Source organism: Schistocerca serialis, chromosome 5 (assembly GCF_023864345.2).
Source record: "Schistocerca serialis cubense isolate TAMUIC-IGC-003099 chromosome 5, iqSchSeri2.2, whole genome shotgun sequence".
NCBI lineage: Eukaryota > Metazoa > Arthropoda > Insecta > Orthoptera > Acrididae > Schistocerca > Schistocerca serialis.
In genome coordinates, this window is record NC_064642.1 from 763,863,843 (window position 1) to 763,881,948 (window position 18,106).

Genomic DNA, 18,106 nt, shown 5'->3' on the forward strand with positions numbered 1-18,106 from the left:
AAATTTATATGTTCAAAGTACATATATTCTTTTTGAAAAATCCTGTATTTTTTAAACAACAATGTACAGATTTTTTGTTAAAACCAACTGCAAGAAAGAAAATGAATCCACACATTTTCTCAGCACAGGAAAAGAAATTACACATTTCCATAGCACAGCACTTTCTTTCTCAAGGGGTTTAAATTAGATATCGGGGCATTTAAACCTTTAGACAGATTGTTTCTTCCACATATCTCCTCATACATAATTTCAAATAAAAACTGTGTACACAACAATGTGCTGTTTTGTTTTCTTTGCTACATTCAGTTTTTGGAGGAAAGATGAATGTTGTATTTATCGCTTATCGACTTATTATGAGAATACTAATGTACTGTGGAATCTGAATCATCTGAAACTTTGTAGTGCTACCTGTTCGCAGATGAAAAACATGAGAAAACTGTCATTTAAGGTACTATCCTCAAGATACAGCAGCTGGAGACGTCTTTTCTGTACCCCTTATATTAATGATCCCAGCCAATTTACACATTCGTTTTAAGGGCTTCATTTCCCAATTGTGGACATGGACAGAGGGGGGGAGGTGAAGAAACCAGACAGAGAGAAGGGGAAGGAGTAGATGGACAGAGAGAGGGGTGAGGAGGAGATGGAGAGAAATTTTTCGGGATGGGGGAGGAGGACAGTGAGGGGGGAGGAGGAGGAGATGGACAGAGAGAGGGGGGGAGGGCATTAGTATGTTATATATAGTTGTGTCCATTTCCAGTAAAGGAATCATGAGAACATTTCTTTGTCACAGTAATATTTCATTCTGCAGACCCAGAGTCCTGTGTGCACCAGTGCACAGCCCAAGTTGAGTTCATGTGTATCAAGACAGTGAGGAATGTATTTCCCACACAGGTAACCCAGGCTGCCCTCCAACCCCCGCCCCTCTTTTCCCCTCCTGAGCCTGCACCTATTCATGGCTGACTGCACCAAGCAATTGTCAGTGTCATGCTTCTCAATTACCCAGCTACCGCTTGCCACACTGGGTCACAAGCATCGCACAGCTTTCCCAAACTCTCCACCTGGCCAATGCTAATGAAGGGAGCAGTGTGTCATGGTGAAAAACTATACTGGAACACTGTTCCAAGTGGTTTCAGTCCCTATTGACAGCACAACCCCCTCACCCACCCCCCCTCCCCAGCCCCCCCATCCAACCTGCAGACACACATGGATGGCTTCCGGGCTTCCCTGAGATTGTTCGCAGAAGCTGTCACTTCTCAGACACACACAGCCCCTCTCATCCCTAAGCATTCCCATGCTGCTATATACTTGCCTCCATTCAACATAGGCGATCCATGACTGTGGTTACCTTCTGCAGAGGCAATACTGGCAGGCTTGTCTATATCAAATGATTCAATGCAGTTTGCATTTCCTGTTGCACAGACTGAACCTGACATTATCACCAACCGCTCGCAATCTGGCAAATTCAGGGCCTGCAAGCCTGGCTAACAGAGTACCTTGCCGCATCAATGTTACAGCCCACGAGCACGTTGTTCTCATCAGGGGAGTGTTCAGATATGCAGTTCCTCCTGCACCTCTGCACACTGGCCAAGCCAGCAACGCTTCCCAACAGATTGCTGATTGCAACTTGGTGTGCTCATTTGCAAGCTGCAGTACACACAGCATTACCTGTGCAAGATTTTCTTAGTGCCGACACCACAGTGGCTGCCACTATTGATAGTGTTTTTTAGGCCTTCGACCCTTGCACCATCATCGCCATCATGCAGCATCACAATGCTCACTTGCCTGACCATCCCACTCATACAGCCTGCATCATCTCCTGCAGCCTAGGGGCCACGAATCCACCACAGATATGGCAGAGATAATTGCTACAATTATCAGTAAGGTGGGCATACTCACCATTGCCCTGGAGTGTGCACACCCGTTCCATGCACTGCCCACCCTCTCCTGAGTAGTAGATGACAGATTGGGAACAAGTGGGGCTGATGAATATTGATGGTAATCATGAGTGTTTCAATGAAGTTGCTGAAAACTGCTGTGCACTGTGTGTGTGGGCCCCAAACACTGACAGCAACATGCAATACGTGTGCCCAGCTGCTCCATGATTTCACAGGGCCTGTTCGTGTGTTATCTTGATAAAACACGCTCCTCAGCACCCTTCCTACTTTTTTTTTGACCTTACCATCTATTCCCACCAGTCATTATCCTCTACTGGCTGCCATCGAACTTCTCCACTATTCTTCACTGCAGCCAACAGTTCAGAAATCACAACCTACTGCTTCTACCCAGATCCATCAACCTAGGCGTTGATGGAGATTTCCCACAGACTTTTAACATGTGACATTATGGACCCATCCTTGGTGCCGACCAATTTTATTTTCCACTGCAGACTCCTCTTTGAGCTGGCAAACTGCCACCTCCCACAATTCCATCCTGTGTCAATCCTGCTTCACTACCCTTTGCTCAATCAAACAGCTCTCCTATCTGGACCTTTCAATGACCTCCTTGCCACATTTCCCCTCTTGCCATGATGCAGGGACAGCCAGTTTGTTGCTGGCCCCACCCCCTTCCATCAGACAAACGGAGAGCTGTGTAGGCTGAGATCAGAACATTGATCACTGCAGTCTTGCCTTGCTCCTCTAAGAGCCCATGGGCCTCTGACCAAAAAACAGGTGGTATGTGGTCCCTGTTGAGGGACGTTCAGGCTCTAAATTCTAGGATGGTGCCTGATCATTACTCTGTTCCACTTTTTAGCAGCTGTGGCATTGACTTTTAACTGTGGCAGTCAAATGAAGGTTCTGTTCGCTAGTTTGTTTGGGTTCTTTGTTGGAGTTCAGCTGGAAAGGAGGTTGTAGCAGCTTGAAAGAGGATGTGGAAGGTACGAAAAGTGGCAAAGTAAGTGAGACTGCTGGCAGATGTGTTCTGCACTGTGAAGGAAGGTCCTTTCTGGAGTTTCAGCCAATGCGGGAGATCAAATGCGCTGAGCCAGGGAGACACACTGTGCTGCTTTCAGTCAGTTACAGCCTTTGTGTTAGCTTTTGTTTGTATGCCAATATCACTGGCGGACAGGAGGGAGGACTGACGGCCTTCATGTTCTGCCTTTCCATCCAAGACTTCCCTGGATCGCAGGTGGCCAGTTCCAGCTTTTGAATACAGTGAGGCATTTGGCTGATAAGAGCATGTTTTGTGTGTGTAAGTGCGAACTTCTGGTACTCCTTTTGAAGACCCAGTAGAGCTTGAGGATAAGGATTCACATAGTGCCATAATGAGCTGGCTCTTGATACAGGCATTGTTTTTGAGAGTGGACTATTATTTATGGTGGAAATGTTATATGATGGTGACTATGAGGCTGCTTGCAGTCTCTTATAAGACTGATATTACAACACCAAGTTTTGTAGCCATTGTTAACATTCAGAGATGAATGTATTCACCTGAGCTTGTTTAAAATTTCTCATTCCTTGTAGTATAACTTTAATTCTGAAGACTGCTGATTACTATAAAGGTGCTGCTCGTATAAACTAAACAAGGAACGTAATTATGGTCCCTTTGAGCTGAATTGGCCTTTATTCCCTCAACTTGAAATTGTTTGGTCTTGTAATTTACAAACTGTTAATTTAGAATTTTAGTCTGTTGAAGCTCAGTACAATCTGTTGGCATAAGCCATCTCCGATTTAACAGGCTAGCATTTCCTGCAGCTTACCACGGTCATGGTTGACTGCAAGTCTAACAGTCACTATCTCAGCTGCGAAGATGCCAATGTCTGGAACAGCCAAGTGATATCCTGTTGGTCTGCCAAGAGTCGAAAAACAAAACTGTAAAACTGCAACTAATAATTTTATTGAATTTGTGTGTCATTTCTGAAACACATTTCATTTTATTTGTATGATTGGTAAGAGTAAAATTTTGGGCCTAGTTTACACTTCATAAATAAATTTGAAAGAGTGCTGTGATGGAATTTTCTTAAATACAAAATTTTCATTCAAACTGTTCTTGATGAATTTTCGTGTTGGCCAACTATTTGCTTAGTAGTTAATAATTTGAATGGGTGCTGTGATGCATCTTTTTTAAAATACAAAATTTTATTTAAATGGTTCTGGACAGATTTCATGTGGCTAATTAGTAATTCTATGAATCATGTAGCCCATTTTTAAAAATATTTTACCTTATTTGAATTAGTGTTTGCACTAAAGTTCCAGGCAATATCAATGTGAGTTAAATCTTTGTTGGATAATCAGTAATTAAGTGACTGTTGTGGCCCATTTCTTAAATAATATGATGTGAGCCTGTACGTTTCTTGTTGTTTCTTTGTCACTAAAAAAAATTGCTTAATTTGGGCCCATATAGTAACTGATAAAAATCTGTATAAATTAAATTTTTATTATAATTGAAACTGTCAGTAATATTGCTGTCACTGGGCAAACCCCCTCCACTCTGCAGTCTTGTGTGCTGACCCTTGTGACCTGTCCTAGTTAAGGTCATTTCAGACCTGTGTCATGTAACCATTTTTAGCAAAGTGAACTGCACAAAAGCATTTACGCAGAACAGGTTGCCCCCAAGGACATGGGAAAGATGGCCATTATTACATCTTTTGGCCTCTTCAAGAGTGTTTTCATGCCATTCTGGCTCTGAAATGCTGCCCAGATGTGGCAGGGCTTCCCTTGACAATGTCTTCCTCTGCATTTTGGTACATTTCACCTACTTGGATAATATCCTGATTTACCACACAACCTCTCAGATCGCTGTTGTTGTCTCCTGGAGGTATTATCTTGCCTCAAGAAGGCAGGTATCATTATCAACCTCGAGAAGTGTGTTTTCAGTGTTCCAGAGACTGACTTCTTGGGGGCACAGACTACTGTCTGCAGGCTCCTGCCCCCTCGGTGAGAGGTCTGGGCTGTATTTAAGTTCCCGTATCCCACTACATACAAGGAATGCTGCAGGTACCTCAGAATGGTGAATTTCTTTAGGTGCCAACTGAAGAAAGCTGAGAGCATGCAAGAGCCACTCATGCCCACACTCCAGGGCAATTGCACAAAAGGCAACAGGCTTGTTTCCTGAATGGTATAAATGTCATACAGCTTTGAGCAATTTGTATTATGATTCCTTGCAAACCACGCACCTAGCCTAACACTACCCAAACACCTCACTTGCAACTATTACCAGCACCAGCCATTCTGCCATAGGAGCAATCCTGCAGCAACACATCAAGGAGACTTGGCAGCCTCTGGCATTTCTCTCAGCAAAGCTCACAGAGCCACAGCAGCATTGTGAAACATACGACTGAGAGCTCCTAGCTGTGTATGAGGCATTTAAGTACTTCTTCCCATTTGTGGAGGAGCACCACTTTACAGTTTTTACTGACACTGGCCCCTGACAAAAGGTGTCAGTTGCAAGCAGGGCATGCAGATATCACCCCATCAGTTCCCACAGCAAGAATATATTGTACAGTTTACTACAGATGTGCAGTAGTTGGCTGGCATCAAAACATACAACCTGAGCTCCTGCAATTGTGCAATGATGAAAATATGGCCTGCAACGGTGAGGGATACCAGGCATCCACAAACCTGTCAAGTTTGACATTGGTGCCCCCTTGAAGCGCAGTTTGGCTCTCCCTTCTCCCAGGACTTTGGAAAGGAGGCCTTCAAATACCTGCATGGCCTGGCTCAACCTAGTGTCCATGCATCTGCTGTGCTTATTAAGGAGTGTTTCATTTGGCCCAGTACCCAGTGCAACTGCACCAACTGGGCCCACACCTGCATCCTGTGACAGGGTTCAAAAGATGGCAGGCACGAGCATGACTATTAGCTCTTTCCGCTCAGTGGATCATCACTTCTTGCACATGCATAAGGATGTTGTACGTTCCCCCGCCATCATCCAATGGCTACCAGTCTCTCTTTACTGTCATCGACAGATTCATCAGTTGGGAAGAAGCTGTCCGCTATCTGACATAATCATAGGCAAAGTGACCTAGGCCTTTATAAACATGCGGGGCTCACATTTTGGGTGCTTCCACCATGTCACCAGGGACCGTGGATAGCAGTTCCTGTCTTGTTCCCTTAAGATCATAGCAGAAACTGGCGGCATACATGTGCACTTTAGGACATGGTGGTGCTAACACCCTGCTGCCAGTGGCATGATGAAGCAGTTTCACATGTCTTCAAAAGTTACACTTAAACCCACCCTGAAACTTGGTCTGCCGTTTTGCCTATAGTCATCTTAGGTTTACGGGTAGCACACAAAGTTGATATGTGCACATCTGCAGCCAAGCTCATTTATGAGCAGCCGCTCACTGTCCCAGGTGACCTCATCAAGCCACACACCCTGCTGACCACAACCTGCATTTTGGGCTTCATGCAGCAACTCCACAACTCAATTATACAGCTGCATGCACTGCCTCCCACCAGGCAACACGGCAAGCACCAGCCATACCAGAACCTCGGCATACGTACTCATGTGATGCTCAGGGTGGATGCATGCCAACTGCTACTCCATCGACAATATCTGGGCCTGCACCTCATACTCTCACACAATACCAAGGTGCTCTCCACGTGTCTCCAAGGTGCCACCAGCACAATCTCCACTGATCGTCTGAGGCTGGCATACACCCTTGACCCACAAAGACCTTGCACACCACTGGCCCATTGAGAGTTATGAGGCATCGAGCAACAGTGATGGCACCTTGGCCAACAATGTTGACCCAAGTGGCAGGCTGTGGAACCCCAGGGTAAGAGCTGCCCTGCTGTTCACACCGCCATCATCCACTCCAGCAGAGCTGCTGCCGATGCCCGCCACCCTGTCGCTGTCACCTGACCCGTCCTCATCCACCGTGCCCAAATCACCAGGCAGCATTGCTGCGCCAATGGTGTCGAGAGAGCGGTCACCACCACCACAATGTTGGTGCATGCGCCCGTGGTGCTGTGTGGCCCAGCCTACCAAAGCAGGGCAACAGCACCTTATACCCACAGCACTGAGACAGGACGTTGCACAGTACACCATGCAGGTGGAGTGCACAGTGCACTACCCACGATATGTTACCTGCCTATGCACTCACACATTACCACTTTCCCTGCCCCCATACCACAGCACACCCCACCACACCAACTGACTGCAGTGCAGTACCACTCCCACTGCAGTTGCCGGTGCAGCATTGTGTCACCCTCACATTAAGGCCCACTGGGCTTGTTGTCACTGCGCGTGTCAGAGTGGTGTGTGCCGTCCCCACTGGAACCACACTGCTACCTGCCACACAGACTGTGCAGTGTGAGGAAATTAATTGCGCGTTTCTTTGATTAGGAAAACTTTATCATTGAAACAGATATGTATTGAATCACCAAACAATATAAGCACACATTGTGTCATACACTGTAGGTTACACTAGTACCTCTTACATCATTCTGTATTCATTCAATCAATACACCTATGACTAAGGTGCAAGAAGGGGAGGGGAGTATGATGTAATGTCAAGATCACTATCACCAAAGTTCAAGGTCAAACATCAAATTTGGTCCAAATTTATGAAAACTCTGTTTATAATTACGAACAGTGTGTAATCAGTCCCTGCCAATGAGCCTTCCAGGTTCCTGAATAAGTCTCACTCATGCATTATACAGGCTGATTATGTTGTTGTTGTTGTTGTGGTCTTCAGTCCTGAGATTGGTTTGATTCAGCTCTCCATGCTACCCTATCCCGTGCAAGTTCCTTCATCTCCCAGTACCTACTGCAACCTACATCTTTCTGAATCTGCTTAGTGTATTCATCTCTTGGTCTCGCTCTACGATTTTTACCCTCCACGCCGCCCTCCAATGCTAAATTTGTGATCACTTGATGCCTCAGAACATGTCCTACCAACCGGTCCCTTCTTCTCGTCAAGTTGTGCCACAAACTCCTCTTCTCCCAAATTCTATTCAATACCTCCTCATTAGTTACGTGATCTACCCATCTAATCTTCAGCATTATTCTGTAGCACCACATTTCGAAAGCTTCTATTCTCTTCCTGTCCAAACTATTTATCGTCCATGTTTCACTTCCATACATGGCTACACTCCATACGAATACTTTCAGAAACGACTTCCTGACACTTAAATCTATACTCGATGTTAACAAATTTCTCTTCTTCAGAAACGCTTTCCTTGCCATTGCCAGTCTACATTTTATATCTTCTCTACTTCGACCATCATCAGTTATTTTGCTCCCCAAATAGCAAAACTCCTTTACTACTTTAAGTGTCCCATTTCCTAATCTAATTCCCTCAGCATCACCCAACTTAATTCAACTACATTCCATTATCCTCATTTTGCTTTTGTTGATATTCATCTTATATCCTCCTTTCAAGATACTGTCCATTCCGTTCAGCTGCTCTTCCAAGTCCTTTGATGTCTCTGACAGAATTACAATGTCATCGGCAAACCTCAAAGTTTTGATTTCTTCTCCATGGATTTTAATACCTACTCCAAATTTTTCTTTTGTTTCCTTTACTGCTTGCTCAATATACAGATTGAATAACATTGGGGAGAGGCTACAACCCTGTCTCACTCCCTTCCCAACCACTGCTTCCCTTTCATGCCCCTTGACTCTTATAACTGCCATCTGGTTTCTGTACAAATTGTAAATAGCCTTTCGCTCCCTGTATTTTACCCCGGCCATCTTTAGAATTTGAAAGAGAGTATTCCAGTCAACATTGTCAAATGCTTTCTCGAAGTCTACAAATGCTAGAAATGTAGGTTTGCCTTTCCTTAATCTTTCTTCTAAGATAAGTCCTAAGGTCAGTATTGCCTCACGTGTTCCAATATTTGGCTGATTATAAAAATGAATTAATTTGTAGAGATGTGCTATATCACAGCTAAGTATGTGTGACAGCTAGGAGATGCCATATCCATCCTAGCTTATGTTTTGTATGCTGTGAAAGAGATTTTTCTAGTTTTTTGCCTTTGTTGTTGAAATATGTGTTGTCGATTTCAAAAAACATTTGATACAATTCCAACTGTTGCTTAGCAACCAAATGCAAGCTTACCGATAGCAGATTATAGATGTGACTGAATTTCTAGCCAATGAATACATGGTTCTTTATGGGATGAAATCAGCAAATGTAAAGATAATTTCAGGACAACATTATTACTGTCAACAATACGTATTTTGGCCTATTGGATATCCTTTTAGGCTCTGTGATGCTATTTTGCTGTGGATCTGTAGAAAGGTTGCAACATCAGATGACTGTGACCTGCAGAGGATTGCCAATCAATTTAGTGACTGGCACTTTTTATATGTCCACAGCTCCTGGTCCACTGGTTAGTGTTGCTGCCTCTAGATCATGGGGCCCCAGTTCCGTTCCCAGCAGGGTCGAAGATTTTCATCACTCAGGGATTGGATGTATATGTTAGCTTTATCATTTCATCTCATCTTCATCAATATCCAACCCTGGTAGCTGAGTGGTCAGCACGACAGAATGTAAATCCTAAGGGCCCGGGTTCGATTCCCAGCTGGGTCGGAGATTTTCCCCACTCAGGGACTGGGTGTTGTGTTGTCCCAATCATCATCATTTCATCCCCATTGACGCACAAGTTGCCGAAGTGGTGTCAAATCGAAAGACTTGCACCCAGCGAACGGTCTACTTGACAGGAGGCCCTAGTCACACAACATTTGCATTTTTATCTTCATCAATGTGCAATCTGCCCATGTGGCATCAAATAAAAGACATGCATCAGGTGGCTGGACAATACCAGATAGACCCTCCCAGCCCAGATGGAACCTCCCAGCCAATAATGCAATATATACATACAGGGATGAATTCCTGTTGTAAACTGACATTAAAATATAGCTAATCAGTGTGTGTGTGTGTGTGTGTGTGTGTGTGTGTGTGTGTGTGTGTGTGTGTGTGTGTGTGCGCGCATTATAACCAATGGCCACTGCAACACTGAATGAAGTCTGGTGGTGATATGTACATGTTCATGGTAAGTGCAGGGCAGAGATGTATGGGATATCATTCTAATGGTGACATGGGCTACAAACCAATAACTCCACTGATATACCGGTAATCAACATTGACATAGGGCAGTAGAAGTTTTTATATTTTTTCAAGTTCCAAATTCATGAATAGCTTTTGGAGAATAAAGTATCTTGAAAAGTAAGTGTCTTGAAAATAAGGAATTATATAAATTAAAAATTACATTTAACAGGACATTTTTCAGCTGCTCATGTAAGGGCCTGCCCACATGTATGGGTAACGTTCTAGTTAGGTAAGGTGCATATTCCCAGGGTGACTGTCTGCTACCAACAAAAAATCTGCCATGGTTCGTAAATCCATAGGTGAACCAATAAACCACAGGAAGTGAGGGTAGACGGAAAGGAAAGGTCCTCCAGCTTTTTGTTACTAGTCTTCCTCACTTGATGGGACACACCAAAAATTATTCTCATATGCCAGCCTCTTCATCTCAGAGAAGCAATTGAATCCAACATGAATTATTTGTCGTATATTTTCCAGTCTCTGACATTCCCTCCAGTTTTTACCCCACACAGGGCCTCGCCATGAAAGTTATTCCTTGATGCCTTAACACATTCCCATCATTCTGTTCCTTCTTCTTGTCAGTTTCTTCTACATGTTCCTTTCTTCAACAATTCTGTGGAGAGCCTCTTCATTCTTTGTCTTATCAGTGCACATAATTACCAATATCTTTCTAAGGAACGACATCCCAAATGCTTTGATTCTCTTCTTCTCCAGTTTTCTCACAGTTGATGATACACTTCTGTACACACTATGCTGCCAATGTAGGTTCTCAGAAATTTCTTCCTGAAATTAAGATCGATTTTCGTTTTCTTTTCTTTTTTTTTAACAAGGCAGCAGAATTGCTTCAGTTCATTTACTTCATGATTCACAATTTTAAGGTTACATTTATTGCCATCTTAGTTTCAGTACTTCTTATTATTTTTGTCTTATTTCAGTTTACTTTCAATCCACTGTTTGTGCTCATTACAATGTTCATTCCTTAATTTCACTTTCACTGAAGATAGCAGTGTTGTCACAAATGTTATCACTGATATCTTTTCACTCTGAAATATGTTCCTACTATATATCCTTCTTTCATTTCCATTATTGCTTCTTTGATGTACATATTGACAGTGTTCTTGACCTTCTATTCTTATTTTTCTCTCTTGGTTCTTGTACACATTGTATTTTATGTGTTGTTTACTATAGCTCACACCTACTATTCTCAGAATTTTGAATATCGAACCATTTTACATTATTGAACACTTGTTGTGAGACCACTAATCCTATGAATGTGCCATGATTTTTCTGAAGGCTTGCTTTTATTATAAGCACAATGGCAGAACTACATGTCTTTTGTCTTTAACTTTCCTAAATACGGATTGATCAACATTGAGCAGTATGTTCCCACTCTTCTGTGTATTATTCTTCTCAACAACTTTGATGCATGATCTGTTAAGCTGATTATGTGGGAAATCATGACTCCCTTGTTATCTTCAGGAGTGTGTGGATATTTTTCTGAAGCTTTCGTGGTAAGTCTCCAGACTCATTTACTGTAGAAATCAGCTTGAGTAGTCATCTGGTTGCAACTTTCCCCTGTGTTTTAGAAATTCCAGAGTAATATTACCCAAGCCTTCTGACTTTTTTGATTGAAACTTTTCAAAAACTGTGTCAAAATTTGACTCTGATGCTGGATGCTGTATGTCTTCCATGTTGACTCAATATTTTTTCTTCTATCCGTTCATCAGACAGTTCCTTCACCTCATAGAGGACCTCAATGTACTTTTTTCTACCTGTCTGCTTTTTTTGGCTCTGATTTTAGTTTCACTGATGGTTGTTTTTTTTCTTACGTAAATGCTGAAACAGCCTTTCCAATCCATTTCTGTTTCAATTTCTTCACATTTTTCCTGCTGTCTTTTCCCCTTTGATTCTCTTTATTTCCTATTTACCTCAATCCTAAGTGTCTGTCTTTCTCTGAATATTTTTGTTATTACTTCATTCATCAATCAATTGAAACATTTCTATTACACAAGGTTCTCTATACAGTTACCCTCCTTGTACTTATTCTTCTCTGCCCAACTTCTAATATCTTTTTAGTGGTGTCCATTCCACATCAACTGAATTGCCTGCTGTGATATCCACTATCGCAACATTCACAATGATGAGCCAAATCACTACAAATGTGTTGGTCCATCTTTAGAATTCAAATGAAGTGAAATGATTGTATGGCATTACTGGCTGGGAGACCCCATCTGGGGTTGGTTGGTCGCCTAGTCCAAGTCTTTTTATTTAACACCACTTCAGTGATCTGCGCATTTTAGATGAAAAATTGATGATAAGGACAACACAGCACCCAGTTCCCGAGTGGAGAAAATCTCTGACCCAGTCAGGAATCAAACCCAGGGCCCCTGGCTGACACTCAGCTGTGCTGATCAGTGTGATTTGTGGGCAGGGATACCAGCCCAGAAGTGTTCCATTAGTGCAGATTAGGCAAAGCCGGTTCCCAAGATATCAAATTAAGTTTACTATCATGCTGCTCAAACCACTGTAGCATGATTCTGTCCTTGTGACAGATGCCATCATCACTGGGCAAGACGTGAAGTGATGCAAGTGGCCTATGATAATGTTCACATAATTCACAGATGTCATGTTACCTCCCATTACTACTAAAGGTTATATGGAAGCCAAGATGAATGTCCTGTATAACATATTACTGCCCCTACTGGCATGCATCTGCAGTAAGGTGGATGTTGCTGATCCTGCTTCATTCTGTGATGAGGTGTGGACATTCTATACTTCACTGCCTACTTGTTATTCAGGGGTCGATCCAGGGTTACATTCTTGGGGGTCAAAGCTTGTTACTGTCTGCCACTCCCCTTCCCTCTTCCTGGATATATTACTTGTGGTCACCCACACTTATAACATGCCACAGAGTTCTTTAATTTTAATAATAATAATAATGTTTTACTAAAATAATAAAAAAATTTTAATCATAATTTGTTTACATCAGTATTTAGTATGTCACTCTACTATAACATCCATAAAATTGCAATTTATAGAAATATAGCATTTGGAAAGCAATCACATGAAAATTTGAAGAACATGTGGTACAAAATTTATTTAAAAACTATAATAGCAAAAAACCCTCACAACTTCGACAATGCCATAATTTACACAATATAAAATAGAAGTGAGCCCTCACCACTATCAGTTTTCACTTAACACTACAACCGTGAGCATAGGTCTGATAACTAGAGGTATATGAGTGTGTACGTATGGGGGAGTGTTGTTTCTTTCCATCATTCTCATTGACAGCCAGGAAATTTTTTTTCTTAGTGGACATCTAGGTGCAGTTTCGCTGACTAGTAATTGAAGCACCCTGAGTCCCATATTCTATCCCAGCCACTGCTTAAATTTTGAATAAAAATCAACAGCAATAGCAATGAAGATTTCCAGTATAGAGAGTCATCATCATTCTGCCAACAGCCATGTCAAACAGGACAAGAGCAGACAGATGGTCAGGGCACCCTCTTGCACCTAGGGTGGGGAACTGCCCATGAAAGGTGGAAGAAACAGCAATGATCAACAGCGTGAGGATGCAGAAGGTTATGGAAACCATTGCACTAAAGATACTCAATATGTATCCACAGGAAATGTGGTCTGTGTATAGACTGGGATGTCTATGGATTCATTGCAGCGGGTAGAGACAGACAGTCATCCGAAGTACTTTTGAACATATTTCCTGGAAACTGTCTGGAGCAGCTAGTTCAGCAGTCCATATGTAATCGAAATCTCGTAGATCTTGCAGCAACAAATGGGCTGGAGATTATCGACAACATCAGTATAGAAACAGGGATTAGCGATCATGATGTCATTATAGCAACTATGGTTACCAAAGTTATTAAATCAGTCAAGAAGGCTAGAAGAGTATTTCTACTAGAAAGAGCAGATAAGCAGTTGTTAGCATCTTACTTAGATAGTGAACTGACATCACTTAGTTGCAGTAAAATGAACAGAGAGGAATTATGGGAAAAGTTTAAGAAGATTGTAATTATGTGCCTAGTAAGTGGAGGATGGAAAAGACCCACCATGATTTAATAATGAGGTTTAGAAGCTGCCATTGGACAGATTCTCGTATGGACAACATAGTAATAAGCATCCCTAGCATAGAGAAACAACTGAAGGACTTGAAACCAAATAAGTCATCAGATCCAGGTGGAATCCCAATTTGGTTTTTTTCAGTTTTTCATAGAGTACTCCATGGCATTGGCCCCTTACTTAGCTTTCTTTTACTGCGAACACCTTGCCCAGTGCAAAGTCCCAAGTGAATGGACAAAAGCACAAGTGACTCCTTTGTATAAGAAAGCTAAAAGAACAGAGTACCAAAATTACAGACCAATATCCCTAACATTGGTTTACTGCAGAACCCTTGAACATATTTTATGTTGAAATAAAATAAATTTTCTTGAGACTGAGAAGCTTATGTCCACGAATCATTATGCTTTCAGGAGCATCAGACATGCAAAACTCAACTTTATCCTTTTCTCACATGATATATTGCAAACTATGGATGAAGGACAACAGACAGATTCCATATTTCTAGATTTCCAGAAAATTTTTGACATGGTGCTGCATTATGGGCTGTTAAAGAAGGTACAAGCATATGGAATAGGTTTGCAGATATGTGAGTGGCTCAAAGACTTCTTAAGTTATAGACCCAGTATGTTGTCCTTGACAGCAAATGTTAATCAGAGACAAGGATATCACCAGGTGTAGTGTCTGTATAAATAAATGTTTTTGTGGTCAAGGTGGGCAGCAATCTGCAGTTGTTTGCTGATGATGCTGTGGTGTGCAGTGTACAGTAAGTTGTCATCATTGAATAATTGTCGAAGAATACAAGATGATTTAGACAAAATTTCTAGTTGGTATGATAAATGGCAGTGAGCTCTAAATGTAGAAAAATGTAAGTTAATGTGGATGAGTAGGAAAACCAGAGCTGTAATGTTCGGATACAGCATTAGTAGTGTCCTGCTTGACACAGTCACATCGGTGAACTACGTGGGCATAATGTTACAAAGGAATATGAAATGGAATGAGCATGTGAGGATTGTAGTAGGAAAGTTGAATGGATGACTTTGGTTTATTGCAAAAATTCTAGGAGAGTGTGGTTCATCTGCAAAGGAGACCATATATAGGACACTAGGGCAACCCATTCTTGCATAGTGCTAGAGTGCTTGGGGCCAGTACCAGGTCAGATTGAAGGAAGATGTCCAAGCAATTCAGAGGCAATCTGCTAGATTTGTTAGTGGTAGGTTCGAACAATGTGCAAGTGTTACGGAGATGCTTTGGAACTCAAAGGGAATCCCTGGAGGGAAGGCAACATTCTTTTCAAGAAACACTATTGAGAAAATTTAGAGAACTGTCATTTGACGCTGACAGCAGAATGATTCTGTTGCCTCAGACATATATTCTGCATAATTACCACAAATATAAGCTATGGGAAATTAGGGCTCATATGGAGTGATATAGACAGTCATTTTTCCTTCGTTCTATTTGCAAGTGGAACAGAATAAGAAAGGACTAATAGTGGTATGGGGTACCCTCCACCACATGCCGTGAGATGGATTGTGGAATATTGATGCAGACATAGATGTAGAAGAGTGTCACAATATATCTCCATTGGCAAAAGATTCAGGATTAGTCCCCTATTTAGATATGCAGGAGAACACTGCCAAGGGGATGGTAACAATGAGAAAAAGGCTAAATAACGAATGAAAAGGTAGCTCCTTTGAGTAGGAATGTCGAATGTCAGAAGTCTGTATGTGGTACGAAAGCTAGAAAATCTGAAAAGGAAAATAAAAGGCACAGTTAGATATATAGTGTGTCAGTGAAAAGAAGATAAGAATTTATGGTCTGACAAAAATGGTGTAACAGGCATAGGACAGAATAAGTTGTTGTGAACAGTTTAGAGGTAAAATTATTCTCAAAAGACTCAACATCAAACCAACACCAACAATGACAGTTCAAGAAGACATGCTGGTAGTGCAAGCAGAAGATGAAAGTATGTGAGTATATTGAATGTGTAATTCTTTATGTAAACAAGCTACTCGTGTAGGCCCTGAAGTCCCAAGAGATGCCATAGTATAGAGGGTCAAGCACACCACCCCCTTGTTCATTTTGTTGACTTTCCGTACTGTGGAGCCACTACTTCTCATTCAAGTAGCTCTTCAATTGACATCACAAGGTTCATTGCACCCCATACCATTCCTCCCACCAAGGAGAAATCCTTGCCAGTACACCGAGCGAGGTGGCGCAGTGGTTAGCACACTGGACTCGCATTCAAGAGGACGAGGGTTCAAACCCACATCCGGCCATCCTGATTTAGGTTTTCCACGATTTACCTAGATCGCTCCAGGCAAATGCCGGAATGGTTCCTTTGAAAGGGCATGGCCAACATCCTTCCCTAATCCGATGAGACCGATGACCTTGCTGTCTGGTCTCCTCCCCCAAAACAACCCCAACCCCCCTTGCCAGTACTGGGAATCGAACCCGGGTCTCTCACATGGCAGCCATGTTCACTGACCACACAGCTATGGAGGTGGACTTCTGAATGCAAAAGGGAGATGAGATTTAGTAAGCTTGTGGGGTGCCTGAAATGCTGTAGTAGAGGGAGGAATAGAAAGAGTTATGAGAGAATATTGACTCAATTCTAGGAATGAGGAGCAGAAAGTTTAATTTAGTTCTGCAATAAATTTAAGCTAGTAATAGTGAACAACTGTTCAAAAATCACAAGAGAAGGAGTGATGTGTGGAAAAGGCCAGGAGACAAGGGAAGATTCCAGCTGGACCACATCATGGTCAGAGACATTGCAAAATCAGATATTGGATTTATGGCATATCCAGGACAGATACAGACTTAGAACACTGTTTAGTAATGATAAGGAAAGAAGAGTAGACTGAAGTTTTAGAGAATCATCTGGAAAAAGCAGTGTGAAAAGAAGTGGAATCTGAGGTACTGAAGAATTATGAGGTGCATTTTGAAGTTCTCTTAAGACTGTGATATTGTGGTACTGTACCGTTACTGTCAATGAAACCTGTGTTTTAAATATCAATTTGTGGTAATGAACGAATAATGTCTTCAATGTAAAGGCAACCCCGTAATTCTGATGTGGCTGTACCGTACCGCGAGGCCAATAACGTAAAAAAACAAAATCAAACGTTTTTGAACATTAGAGTCACTAAACGAGCGAACTGGTTCACACATGATGAGGAACGAAAAACATATACATTTATAGTGCGTATAACCTGCGAGATCTGTGTACAGGAAGAGATATTCTGGCATGACCGGTGGCTTACCTTGAATCCAGTGGGGCACCAATCGACGAAGCGGACGCCGCGCTTGTTCTTGATTGTGGCGATGGCGGCGTTCACGTCCTTGGGTACGACGTCGCCGCGGTACAGCATGCAGCAGGCCATGTACTTGCCTGCCCGCGGGTCGCATTTGACCATCTGGTTGCTCGGCTCGAAGCAGGCGGCCGTGATCTCCGCGACGGACATGCCCTCGTGGTAGGCCTTGTCCGCGGACACGACGGGCGCGTACGCGGCCAGAGGGAAGTGAATGCGCGGGAAGGGCACTAGGTTGGTCTGGAACTCGGTCAGGTCGACATTGAGGGCACCGTCGAAGCGCAACGACGCCGTGATGGAGGATACCACCTGGCTCACCAGGCGGTTCAGGTTGATGTAGCGCGGCCTGCCGATGCCCAGTCGCGAACGGCAGATGTCGTAGATGGCCTCGTTGTCCACCATGAAGGCGCAGTCCGAGTGTTCCATGGTGCCGTGCGTCGTCAGCACCGCGTTATACGGCTCCACCACCGCCGTAGATACCTGTGTTACAGAAGTCCTAAGCACGCGGTTGCGTAGGCGGTGCGAAGAGTGTATGAACTGTGAACGTATGCTGAAAATCCAGTGGGACAGCCCAAACCGAAAATTTCGAGTTGAACAATGAGTTATTTAAGTTGCTGGCAGCGGCCAGAACGTTTGGAAATAATAATTTGATCAGCTGTTTCAAAGGATGAAGAGATGAACTGTATACAGAAGAAATAGGTTTGAAATAGTATAATTAACAGTGGTTACC

General features: G+C 42.8%; 1 protein-coding gene across 1 annotated transcript in view; it reads right to left on the bottom strand.

Annotated features, from left to right (window-relative positions):
• The window catches only part of LOC126482216 (tubulin alpha-8 chain-like), a 137,759-nt gene that overhangs the window by 12,423 nt on the left and 107,230 nt on the right, over positions 1-18,106 (bottom strand). Inside the window, exon 4 of the mRNA XM_050106194.1 lies at positions 17,329-17,856. Coding sequence (XP_049962151.1) covers positions 17,329-17,856 — 528 coding nt within the window. The remainder of the gene's footprint in view (positions 1-17,328; positions 17,857-18,106) is intronic.